The sequence below is a fragment of the Peromyscus leucopus genome, chromosome 3, assembly GCF_004664715.2.
Source record: "Peromyscus leucopus breed LL Stock chromosome 3, UCI_PerLeu_2.1, whole genome shotgun sequence".
NCBI lineage: Eukaryota > Metazoa > Chordata > Mammalia > Rodentia > Cricetidae > Peromyscus > Peromyscus leucopus.
The window spans coordinates 149514209-149527659 of record NC_051065.1 but is presented as its reverse complement, the minus strand read 5'-3'; the positions used below and the strand labels follow the sequence as shown (position 1 = coordinate 149527659).

The 13451-nt window shown below is 49.5% G+C and overlaps 1 protein-coding gene across 13 annotated transcripts in view; it reads right to left on the bottom strand.

Moving 5' to 3' along the window:
* Positions 1–13451, bottom strand: part of Mical3 (microtubule associated monooxygenase, calponin and LIM domain containing 3) — a 217716-nt gene that overhangs the window by 68127 nt on the left and 136138 nt on the right. For 10 of the 13 annotated variants that reach the window (XM_037204182.1, XM_028880423.2, XM_028880421.2 and 7 more), the window contains exons 21-24: positions 12330–12437; positions 11552–11738; positions 3474–3562; positions 2542–2629 (exon numbers count right to left, since the gene is read on the bottom strand). In XM_037204182.1, coding sequence (XP_037060077.1) covers positions 2542–2629; positions 3474–3562; positions 11552–11738; positions 12330–12437 — 472 coding nt within the window. The remainder of the gene's footprint in view (positions 1–2541; positions 2630–3473; positions 3563–11551; positions 11739–12329; positions 12438–13451) is intronic. The other 3 variants (XM_037204185.1, XM_028880429.2, XM_028880430.2) reach the window with 1 other exon arrangement.

The following is a 13451-nucleotide window of genomic DNA, read 5'->3' as shown; positions in this document are numbered from 1 at the left end:
CTATGCGAGGTTTCGGTGGGTTATGTTGTTATTTGGGGGTATGTTTCTGGCTGTTACTTTGTTTTTGCAACAGCACTAATTCTTGCCTAAGGGGAAAAAGGGAGCAGAGTGAAGGAAGAGAAGGCGTGCAGGGCCAGGCATGCAGGGCCGCTGGCCACAGCCCGGCACTTCCTGCTCCTCCTCCACGGTGGGTTCCGGGGAGCACGCCCAGCCCCACATGACAGAACAGGGACCAGGTTAAGAACCCTTCTGTGACACATTCTGAGAGCCTGAGGCACTGGGCTTTGTCTGAATCTTTTGGGAGGATATTTAGTCAAGCACTCAAAGCTAGTGTGGGATTCAAAGAAGGCATTTCTACCACAGAAGAAATGAACAGAAACCTATTGCATGGCAACTCTAAAATGTCCCTCAGAATTCTGTCCCCTTCCCAGTCCTTTTCAAGGGCAAGTGCTATGGATTTGAGCATGTTCAGGACTCAGGGCTGGGATTTCCAAACCGGGAGTCCGGCCTCCCATTGCAGGGAGTCCTAACCCTGGGGTAGGGTTCAGAGCCAGCTCGCTCCCTTTGGACGTTCAGCCTGGGATACCTTGGGATGCCGACTCTTCACCCTCTCCTGCTGTTCTGAAAGCCTGTTCTACCTCAGGCCGTTTCTCTGTTGTTCTGATTCCTTAACCACGCTGGCAAATCCCATTTTCTCAGTGTTTTATAAAGCATTCTTCTCCTTATCTATGGATCCCTTAATTCTTCAGAGTGCCCTAAAAATCTGAAACCCATTATGCTTTCCTTGGACAGGCAGAGAGAGAGGCAAAATGAACAAGTCAAGAGAGTTAGCTTCTTTTTAAAAGAATGCTCTTGCGCCCTTCACCCATGGGGAAAACGCAACTTTGACTGAGTAGCCGGGCTCCTTGGCAAGCTGACTAGGTGTGGCTGTCACCCGATCACATGCACATTCCAGGGTAAAGCCAAAGTTGTGTCTGGGGCCGCGTACTTCTCTGCCAGTGTGTGCTCTGGAGTGTCAACTCCTGAGAAACACTACCAAGGGCTGACAGACTTCCCAGGGCTCAACTCACGCCTGGCTTAAGTCTGGTTATAAATTGTGAGTCCTACCGCGAGAGCACCTGAAAGCTTCCGCCTCCTCAGAGCGTGAGCAGGGAACACAGAAAAGTGGCAGTCAGGTTCACTCGACCTCGCTGGGGTTCCTGTGCCTTGGAGGCTTAACATACCCCCCACCCCCACGTACGCCCGCCAAGCGCCAGGCATATTCTCCCTCCTCTGGTACCAGTGCCCAAAGCTGTGTCCGCTCCTGACTTCATCAACAGAAGCAGCTCTATTTCAAAGCTAAGAAAATACTCCTCCATCATGGAAAGTATACATAAGCTCCTCAGTGGGTCCTGGCATTGGCCGATAATTTTTCATTTTTATTTGAGTTTGTACCTGGTTGTGTAACATATATTTGCTGCTGGGCATAGTGGCATACACCTGTAACCCCAGCACTTGGGAAGCAGAGGCAGGTGGATCTCCGTGAATTTGAGGCCAGCCTGGTCTATACATCCAGTTTTAGCCAGGGCTACACAGTGAGAATCTATCTCAAAAACCCCATACAAAAAATAAAATATAAAATAAAATATATATACTTGTTGTAAACAAGAGAAAATGTGTGACATACATAAATATAGTGCTAGAGACTTCACACATAAAGAGCAACCCATGAGAGACACCTGGGGCCACCACAGGTGACTCAGGACCTCTCAGCAGTGTACAGAACTGTGGCTAGTTTTACAAGGGCAGACAGGGGGAAATTATAAGGGGAAAAAAAAAAAACAAGACAATTCTCTACAGGCCTCATGTTCCTGACACTCCCCATTCTACCTTGCAGTGGACAGAGACGGCGTGTTTTCTGAGGTCTGAGGTAGGATGGTACCGCTGAGCTCTTGACACAGGAAGTGGTTAAGAGAGTGGGACAAGGGGTCTTGACCCTCACTGGAAACTCAGATGCCTAAAGTGATTAGGAGCAGGTGGTCCTTGTCACATGGACGATCTGGACACAGAGCTGGGGAGCGGGACGCAAAAACTTCAAGTTACAGTGAACACATTCAAACTGTGGGCCACAGTTTTCTCTGAGACGTGAAGAAACAGGCCCCCCCAGGAGTCACAGAGCAGAAGCCTATGGCTCTGGGATCTCCCTGGGTCAGGACACAGCAACCTCTTGTGGGTTTCTGTTCACCTACGGGGTCTGCACCAAGTCCCTCGGTGTGCCTTGGGCGTGTGGGGTGAGCCCACTTACCAGACTGCACCCTCACTGGCTCACAGTCTGCCAGTGGAACTCCCCGCCAATCTGCACCAGAACCTCTGACAGGCCGTAGAGGAAGGGGACCCCGAAGGCCAGCAGCTGACACATGAAAAAGGAGTCCGGGGGGTTCTGGGCCACTTGATGCCCAATTGAAGAAATGTTGCTCTGGAGGTGCTGACTCATGCCCTTGGCCTTGTCACAGAGGCCGAGGGAGTGATGCACCACCCAGCCAAACAAGGAAGTGAGGCTACCTGGAGTTCTCTCGGCTGCGCCGGCGGCCACGCTGGCCAGTCCATTTGCATCTGCAGCGGGGGCATCCTGCAGGGGTCCTTTGGCGTCCTAGAAGAGTCCATAGGAAAAAAGAACAGTGACTTGGACTGCAACCTTGGACTCAGCAGGCAGTGACCCCGAGACTGGCTACTCTGTCTGTCTACTGTATTCCTCAGAGAGGAGGCCTTCCTCAGAAAGAAGTCTTTTGATTTTCTTAGATATCAAAATCTGTGATGCATAGACACATAACATATATGCATGCTCTTGCCAACTTTAAATGCTCTCTGGATGACTTACATAACAATGTAACTACTCTCAGAGTAAAGGGTTATTATACTGTATTGCTTAGAGGACAGAAGAGTCTGCACAGATCCAGTACAGAAGTATTTTCCCTCCATGCATGGGACCTAGGATGGACTCCGTGGATGCAAAAGGCCACTGTACACCTCTTCCCACCATCCCCATGTGGTATGCTGTCCATGAAGTGAAGGGATTACTCAGGCCACCTTGACAAAACAAGAACAGACCACTCTCATTGAAGCAAAAAAAAAAGTCAAGGGCTCAGATACTAACTCATGGAAGCAGAGGTCAAAGGGCATCAGGCAGAGCGGCTATGGCAGTCTGGTCTCCTCAGGATGGAGAGCAGGGGTTGGCCCTCAGATGCCTGGGCTGTGGGCCTGAGGAAAGGGAGGGACTCCTGAGGCTGCCTGTTCTCCAGCTACAAGAGAGCTCTGACCTCTGGGAAGGAACAGGTGAGCAGCAGGGCGCCTTTCTACTCAGAACAAGCCCGGAGCACAGTCTCTGAGAGTGGCACCCTGTAAACCTGGCTTGTCTGCATCCAGCCAACTGCCGTCCCTCTCAAGCCCGCTCATGGGACAGGCGGCACTCTGACAGTCCCACTCACAGAAGTTACCTTTGCAGACAGAGGAGCCACGGCTGGCCTCTTCCTTTGCGCGTAGCCAGACAGCCGGTAACAGTAGTGCGGCTTACAGTAGAATTTGCCTGCAGACAGAAAGAAGCCGGGAAAAGAGGAGTGAGCAATATGCCCCAATGGCGAACTTGGCTTGCTGGCCACAGGATGCCATTGCGTAACTCCTGCCCCGAAAGCTCCCAACTCCCCCCACAATCCAGAAAGGCCGGCCCCGGCCTCCTTTCCCTGTGTCTGATGCAGAGGTCTTTCCCTTTGGGTGTGTGAGGACTGGTGAGCCACCACCAATCAGTGCCCAGAGCAAAGATGTGAGGCTTGCATGACAGAGCCAGCAAACAAAGTAGTAGTGTGTGAGGACAAAGACATGGTCACATGAGACCCGCAGCGGCATTTCTGGGGAGGGCAAGAATGAATACAAGGGCAGGGTGGAGGCAGGAAGGATTCAAGGGCTAGGGCGGTGCCAGTTACTAACTCTGACAGAACTGTCTCTGCTCTCCTCCACTACCGTGGACTCCCACTCCCTGTCACCAGCCTCGGCCAGTCCAAAGCAGGCTGAACCCCACAGTGTGCTAAAAATGATACAAGGGGCGAGACGTGGCTGCAAGTAAAGGAGGTGGCTGCGCAGGAGCAGGACCACCTGACTTCGATCCCTGGGACCCACGCAAAAAGCAGGACATGGTGGCAGGAATCTGCAATCCCAGCATTCCTATGGACAGACAGGAGGCGGAGACAGGAGAATCCTCGCGGGTCAGCTATCCTGGAGTATGCAGGGCAGCAGCAGAAACAGGAAGGGAGACCGCGCCTCAACAAGGTGGATGGAGATAACTGACTCCCCAAAGTTGTTCTCTGATCTCTACACACAGGGTGTGGTATGCATGCTTATGCACATGCACACATGCTCACACATACATACATACACACACACACACACACACACACACACACACCGTGGGGGGATCATAAACAGACTGCCACACCAACTCCAGTGTCGTCCATGTAACATGAACAATTATGTCTATAATAGCAGACAGGAGATACGTGTCCCACAGGACTAAGCTCCCTGGAGGTCCCTGGCAGAGTGCCCGTGTTATGCCTCCTTCTCGAAGAAGACATGCTTCACGGATCATGAGCTCCCTGGGCTATGGGTTCTGTATAACTGCTTTTCTGATAATGTTCTAATTAATCTATGAAGCACAGCCAAAATTAATGAATACTTGGGTTGTGAACTATGGAGGAAAAGGGGAAGCTGGACATGGATCTTAATCAGATATAGCAGAATGAGTTATTCCTTAAAGACCCCAAGCCACTACATAAAAAAAGTATAATAGTTCAGGCACTTCTAGGGAATGAACACTCACCCACTAGGAATCCTTTAGGAATCCCAACTAAAGTGATTTATGGTAAAAAATGTTATCCCATAGGAGACAGATGATGGGCCCCTCTGTTGAGGAAGTTCAGCATGGGAAACTTAAAGACTACAGCAGAACTCCTTCCCCTTACAGGCGTAAAAGTATAAGAGTCCATATTCCAGCAGGTAAAAAGGTTTTACATTAAAAGAGATATGTGGTGGAAGAACTAAAGAAAAACTTAGAGAGGGTCTGCAGCATCCAAATTGGCTAAGTGGGTCATGAGAACCAGAAAAGTAGGAGTGTATAATAAACTAGAAAGCTGCTGAGATAAGATAAAGGACACAGCTGCAACCACAAGAAGTCTACACAAGTCTAGGGACTGTACTAAGTTTAAAAAACACAGATTGTTCTTTGGGTCATAAAGTTCTTGCGGGTGAAGGGATATGTCTAGTGCTGATTAATAATTGTGTGCTTGCTGTTTTTTAAAGAGGATGTAATTGAATTATTGCCAAGCTCTTGTTCCTTGTATAGTCTCACACACACACACACACACACACACACACACACACACACACAATTTTTTTCTTTTCTGTATATAAACTACCGATTTGCAGAAGTAAAATTGCAGCAGATTCAAACCATTCGCCGAATCCTTGCCTTCCTGACTCCCCAAGCCCTGGTTCTCCTACAGTCGTGGTACCCCCGATGGGCCAGTCAGTGGCAACAGACCATTAAACACAGCGAAACCCAGGCGTGTGCTTCAATATAACCAAGGCTAACCATGATTTCCTAGGACTTTTGGCTCTCTCTACATGCATTTACTGGGTCTTACCTAAAGTGATGTTATCTCCTGAGGTGAGCGAGGCCAAACAAAACAAAACAAAACAAAAACAAAAACGTTTGCAAGGCCCATTTCCCTTTGCAACACAAGTGGGCTGGTGTTCTCTTCTCTAACTTGAGGTGTGAAAGGTCTTCAGCATCAGCTCCATCCTGAGAACGGCTGCCTCAGGAGCTGCCTGCTTTCCCTTATCATTTGCCAAGAACACCGTCAACAGAGGTAAACCCAGGAACAGACGGTCAAAGGAATCAAGGCGTGTGTGTACACGGTGCACATACAGGTGCACGAGCGGAAACCAGGGTGTACGCCCCTCTAAAACTTCCTGTTCTATTGCCTTGAGATGGGTCTCTCACTGAATTGGAAGCTTGCCATTTCAGCTACCTTCCGGGGAGTCCCCAGGGTCTGCCTGTCTTTGCTTCCTCAGGTTGGGGGTTTACAGGGATGTGCAACCATGCCAGGCATTTTTATGTGGGTACTGGGGTCTCAAACTCAGATCCTTATTGTTGTTGGAATCTTAGATGGTCTTAGTAATAGAAAACCCAGAGCCAGCTATCATGGTGAGAGCTGAAAGATCAGCCAGCCACTAGTTCTCACCTCTATGAAATCCTAATCGAATCTTAGATAGTCTTTTAATACCTTATGTCTGCAGAGCAAGTGGACGTACCCACAGAGCCATCTGCAACCCCTGTATATTTTCCTCATTTTATAAAGTGGTTGACTTTTCCTTTATCTGCTTTTCTCACTATGTTAAGTCAGCATTGTCAAAATACCCAGGAACACAACTTAAAGGAAGAAATACTTATTTGGCTCATGATTTTAGAGGTCTCAGCCCAAGGTTACTAGGTCCCACTGCTTTGGGCTTTGCTGACCTGCAGGGCATCATGGTCGGGAGCAGGTGGAAGGGGAGGTGATGCTCCCTTCAAGCTGGCAGAAGCAGAGGAAGCATGGGGAAAGGGGAAGAGGCTGGACAAGTTATATCTTCATTCATTCAGGGTTCATTCTTGTGACCACAGTTTTCAACCAGGCTCCATCTCCTAAAGTTTCCATCATAACTTAACAATGCCATTACCTTATCTATCCATCTGTGAATTAACCCACTGATGATGTCAGAGGCCTCATGAGCCAGCTGCCTTCCAAATACCTATCAGCTAATAGCCAAGCCTTTAATAATGACTGTAACCAGATAGTTTAGATTTAAAGCCAATGGTGAAAAAAAATCGCAGTGAATTTTACGGGCTTCAGATAATAGTCACATTTGCCTAAACAGATTTCTCACCAGCTGCTGGCACTCAGGACTTAGAGACCTGACACTGTGGGTCCACACGATGGGCAAAGGCTGTCATTTCACTGTCTGCTTCTCTACAGGTGAGCAGAGTTTGTTTATGTGATTTTTTTTCTTTTGTTTGTTTTGTTTTTAGCTTATCCACAATTCCTTTCAGATAATCTGTAATAATCCACTCCGTTCTTTTGGAAGCTCCCCCCAGTAAATAGAAGATAAATTACATTAGGACCTGGATCATCCTCTATGTTTTGGGTCTGTTTTGTATTTCACTCTTTAAGAAATACCCATCCTCTTTCATTGGACAGTGATGGGACGATCACGGGGGATACTGGACCAGACTGGTCAACCTCAGCTACCTCAGGACCCGTTCATTCCCCAGGGCTGGATGTGACTGAGGTCAGGCTGATCAGGGCCATTAAGGAGGACAGCTGTGACCTTCAATGAAGCACTTCTGAGCCTATTTAAATTGTATCTATCTATCTATCTATCTATCTATCTATCTATCTATCTATCTATCTATCCATCCATCCATCCATCCATCCATCCATCCATCCATCCACCCACCCATCCATCCATCTTTCTATCATCTATCTATCTGTCCATCCGTCTATTATCTATCTATCTATCTATCCATCCATCCATCCATCCCCCCCCCCCACCCCCCCCTCCATCCATCTTTCTATCATCTATCTATCTATCTATCTATCTATCTATCTATCTATCTATCTATCTATCTATCTATCCATCTAATGTATGTCTTGCCTGCAAGTACGTCTGTGCACCACTTGTGTGCCTGGTGCCCACAGAGACAGAAGAGAACATTGGAACTGGAGTTACAGACAGCTGTGAGCCACCACGTGGGTGCTGGGAATTGGGTCCTCTGGAAGAGCGGCCAGTACTCTTAACCACTGAGCCATCTCTCCAGCTCCATCGCTGAGAGTATTTAGAAGGAAGACATAACTCTAAAGTTTACACTTTAGTGACTTGACTTTTATCATGAAGCTTGTATACTGTCAGAATTTAAGAACGTTTTACGTTTTTTTATTTATTTCTTGTGTGTGTCTGTGGAGGCAGGCAAATGTGATCGGCGAACAACTTGCAGTCATTGGTTCTCTGCTTCCACCATGTGGGTCTCCAGGACTCCAACTGAGGAGATCAGCGTGGTCCCAGGCACCGTGCTGAGCCGCCCCACAGCCTGAGGCTCACTACAAGAACACCAGTCACTGACCATCATTTTCATCGGACTTTTCCTTCTAAGTTAGAAACTCAGATCACAAACTCTCCTCCCAGCTGACCAGCTCTGGATCCTGCTCCACATTAAAACGAAACACAAGGGTTTAAGTTTCAGAAACCAGGCTCAGATCCTAGCCCAAAGGGAACTTCCAGGAACATTCCAGAAAACTGTTTTCTCTAGGAAGGTAGTTCATGACGCAAAGGCGCAGCTGAAGAGCGCTCTCAGGTAAAGCCAACCTCTCGGCAGCCATTTGGACTCTAGCTTCTTCGGGCTCATTTCCGCCCAAAGCAAAGGAACAGAATTCCTACCTTGGAGAGTGAAACTGTTCTCCATCACAGGTGTGCGTTATGTGTGCTCCATTAACCATCAATGCTTCTCTCTGTTTCTGGAGGTACGGACTCACGTAGCCCACCCTGACCCTGAACCCCTGATTTTCCTTGTCTCCACCTCTCAAGTGCTGGGGTTACAGGTATGTGCCACTATACCTAGTTTTAATGTAGTTTCTTATTTTCTTCCCCAAACTCAACTTATTTACTTTTGCTGTTTAAATGAATTAAAAAAAAAATACACACACACTAATTTTTACCTAACACTTACTATGTTCCAGACATGATTCTAATTGCTTTACATCTATCCATTCGTTCAGTGCTCACACAACCCAGGGAGGCACGTAGGGACCGTTACTATCCTTCCATGGGTGAGGCACAGGCAGGCCAAGCTGCCTGCCAAAATGCCCCACAAAGAGCATCTCAGGCAGGAGACTGGCTCCAGAGCCCACACCGCCGGCCACCGCACTATGGCTCCTGTCTCGGGAAAGCCAGCCAGGCTAACACTGTGAATTAATCACGAGTTACAGAGGATTCAATAAAATGACGGACCGCGGAGTGTCTAGATTAGCCATCCTGACAATCAATCTGAGTGATGGAAAGGGGGGCACAGGTCTCCGTCAGGCTGGCCCAAGGCGAGGCAGCATCTACTCCGCTGTCTGTGTCATTTAATGACTTGGGTACAATGGACACTGGGTCTCCAGTCAAGGGAGGCGAGCACTTCAGTTGTACAGAGCAGAAGACACGGGGTTCAGGAGGAGAAAGTAGTGAACACCGTGGGTACAACGCAGCCAGTGGTCCAACCGGACCTCAGTGGCCACGTCATGGTCTGGGGAGACCTCGGAGGAGAGGACGTGTGGGGACAGGAAGGCCAAGGAGCCCATTGCAACATGACTAGGAAAGTGTATTCTAGGGAGGAGACACTCAAGCAAGATCTGCGGCACCAACTGTGGACTTAGGGAACGAAGATGTGATCAGTGTGCTTTGCCCTGTGTGAACTGTGCCTATCGTTCCCATCGAATGTGCCAGCCCGTGTGTTCGATGAAGGCTGGGTCTTCAGCTACTGGGAGAAGCTAGGTCGCTGGGGGTGTGCCCCGAAAGGACCGTGGACTCTGGTCCCTTCTTCCCTCTTTGGCTTCCTGGTAATGAGGTCTGCACGTCTGCTCTGCTTGCACACCCCTGCCATGTGCTACTACTGCATCACAGGCAGAGAGCAGCGGACCAGAGGCCACAGACCCAAACCTTCACATCGGAGCCAAAGTGAGATTCTTTTCTACATACGTTGATTATCTCAGGCATTTCATCACATCGACAGCAGCTGATGAACACAGCCTGGTGAGTTCCTAGAGGTACACTCACACTTCATCTATACCCTCAAGAGAATGAGGGATCCTCTTCTGGGCACATCCAAGGTAAAAGACTGGAATAACCTAAGTACCAAGGGCAGCTCTGAGGTGGGGCCCACCTGCCAATCCCTCTCCCCGGAGTCAAAGGTGCTGTCCCCAGAGAAACGACACGTGAGAGCGGAAGCGAAAACTCGATACCAACAGGTGGCCTTCCGCACCCAGGTGACTCCTTCAGCTCTTCCCTGAGCAGTGAGTGTCTCCGCCAGTGCAGGAAGGTCACGCTGAGTTCGACACTTACTCCTGCCTCTCTGTGACAGCCGTGGCTGTCTGTGCTTCGCTACTAGGATCTGTATGACAGGGTGACTTAATATGGGCTCCCTCGGCCGTCACCTTCTGGTCCCTTTACAGTCAATAGACAACATATCTTTGACATTCTTTTTACAGCATAGCTTTGCTTGCTATCATCCCTGTGAGGACTGAGTTTCCTTCCCTATTTACCTAGGTTTATTACTCTTTTTTTTTTTTTTTTTTTTTTTTTTTTTTTTTTTTTTTTTTTTTTGAGACATGGTTTCTCTGTGTAGCTTTGCGCCTTTCCTGGATCTCACTCTGTAGACCAGGCTGGCCTCGAACTCACAGAGATCTGCCTGGCTCTGCCTCTCGAGTGCTGGGATTAAAGGCATGCGCCACCACCGCCCGGCGGTTTATTACTCTTAAATTAAACCATGTCCCACGAATCCCTCAGCATCCTGTAGGGATGGCGGCAGGAGTCATAAGTGCCTTTGGATAAGAATCTTTGGAAGTGGGGGTAGGGGGCTGGAGAGATGGCTCAGCAGTTAAGAGCACTGACTGTTCTTCCAGAGGACCGGGGTTCGATTCCCAGCACCCACATGGCAGCTCACAGCTGTCTGTAACTCCAGTTCTAGGGGACCTGATACCCCTCACACAGACATATAGGCAGGCAAAACACCAATGCACATACAATAAATTATTAAAAAAAAAAAAAGAATCTTCGGATGACAAGCTGGCTGTTATTTGTTGGCACATTTCTCCACCTTAAAACTAAGGTCTTTCCACAGTTAACCAGCAGAACTGGGCCCCAGGCCAGGAGATGCTGACGCCAGAGGGAGGTCACAAAGCTTGGCATTACAATCTGCTCTGTAGGGCAGAGGCCTGGATCTACTTTGGTGGCTGTTACCAACCTTAGGCAGGAAACATGAGTTCTAGGAACCCTTACTATGTATGCTCCCTTTAGACGCCACAGTCTCATGTGAGGTGAGTGAGTGTGTGAATTTCGGGGGACGACATCTGTGCCGCCACAGCATCACCTCCCTGGCTGAGCTGTAACCGTCTGGGGACCTGGAATAATATTCTTAAAGAGTCTCAGAATTACTCTGCTGGGCGGTGGTGACGCACACCCTTAATCCCAGCACTTGGGAGGCAGAGGCAGGCGGATCTCAGAGTTCGAGGCCAGCCTGGTCTACAGAACCAGTTGCAGGACAGCCAGGGCTACACAGAGGAACTGAACAACCCTCATGCCCCCACCCCCGGTCTGAGGCTTTTTTAAAAAAGGGAAAGAGATAGCTGAGAAGGGTTAGTATAGAGAGGAATGCAGCGAGGGCCCAAAGGTCTCTGGCTCAGGAGGAGAAGGAGGCGTCACACTCAGTTGCTGACGTGACCGATGTACTCACCGTCCTCTATGTCATAGGCGTACGCGGAGAGGCGCAGCGTGGTGGCGCAGTACTCGCATTTGAAGCAGCTTCGGTGGAAGAACTTGCCCTCGGCGCTCAGCCTCTCCATCACGTAGACTCGCTTTTGGCAGAAGTAGCATGTGTCGCTGCCCCCCAGGTTCTGTGGGAACTCTTTCTTGATGGAGCCCTGTGGGGTGGGTGAGGAGGAGCGTATCAGACTGTGTGGCCTCTCCCGGGGCCACACACGCCCCCTGTGGTGATGACGACGCGGGTCACATGGACACAGACCGTGGGCATGAAATGACTACAAATGCTCCATTGGTGGCTTTCCCAAAGAAGCTCTCGTGGTAGCTTTCCTCCACAGGCCCCTCCCGAGGACCCTCAGTACAAGCCAGGGTCTAATCCTGTGATGATCAAGAACTAAGAGATGCCTGTGATGAAGAGTCCAAGGCTTCAGAATTTCTTAACAATCAAACCAACTGTCTGCTTGGGGGACAGAATAAATATACATACACCGGGTGTTCATGGGTGCACACACACGTGTGCGCATCCCGAATCCCGGAGGGACTATCTTGAAAGAGAAAAGTGCTTTTCCGTAGAACGTTCTAAATATTTACCACAGTTCTAGAAATTTAGTCATCAAAAATCAAGACCACCTCAAGAACGCTGCCACGTAGTAATTCACGTGGCTACAGAGATCAGCAAGGCCCTCAGAGCAGGTGAGGGCTGCTCACCACCGTGCTGTGGCTAGAGACAGTGCCCCTGGAATAGCTCTTACCAGTTCCTTCTTGTCTAGAAGGGTTTTGGGTTGCTCTTTCCTTTGAAGCTGATTGGCTATCTGCTCAGCCAATGAGCTCACTCCGCCCGTGTACATCTTTATATACTTCTATTGGTTGAAGATTACAGAATGATCAAAATGAAGGGAAATGAGAAGGAAAAAAAATTAAATTAAGGAGACGGGAAAACATCGTTGAGAGGTGTGAAATGAATACACAGTGCAAGAGCAAACCATGCCAACACAGTGCCCACAAGCAGAAACTGGGCAGTGAGCAAACGCTGGTGCCAGCGTCCACACGGTGGTCAGCACACGCACGAGAAGCAGTCGTGGAGACAGTGTTCCACGGGAAGAACCTGGTCCTTCATGTTTCTCCAAGAGTCCAGTTCTGGGGATAGGGAGGCAGAGGGCAAAACGGAAGTGGACATGGAGGAGAAAGAGGGGCCTGCTCCTGGACTCACAGAGTGTGAGGGGTCAACACCAGGCAAGGGGCTACAGTGTCCAGAGCCAGGAGAGGGCCCAGGGGCTCTGTGAATGAGGTGACTACCTCAGGCTGAGAAAGAAACCAGGCAGACTCTGGCAGAGGTTAGTGTCCCATGTGAGCAAGAGGTGCGAAGAGTTCTGGCATTGCTGGTGACCCCCTGCCTCACTGCCAGACCCACAGTGTCTGCTCCATACAGCTGACCGCTCTGGGAAGAAGCCTCCTCTCGTCACTTCCCCACTGATGGGGGGGGGGCGCTTTGGGAGCAGAAAGACAGCGCTCGTCTACCCATACGCGGAGGCTAGAATTCTCCCAGATCAGGTGGGACACCAAGTCGCATGCTACATCCTAAAGGAAATGGCTCCTTTTACCCTGGAAAAATTGTTCTTAAAGATGAACAGTGACAAATGAAGACAAACCCAGAGCAGAGTATGGTGGCACACATTTGTAATCCTACCACTTGGGAGGTTACGGCGGGAGGATTGCCTGCCATGGATTCGGGGCTGGCCTGGACTACATAAACAGCGAGACAGTCTAACCTCTTCCCCCAACACACACAAATCAAACTAATTCAGTCCCCCTTTTGGCAATGCTGAAGCAAGGAACAGGAAAAACGCCCACGTCTGCATGGTGAGCCACCCTGC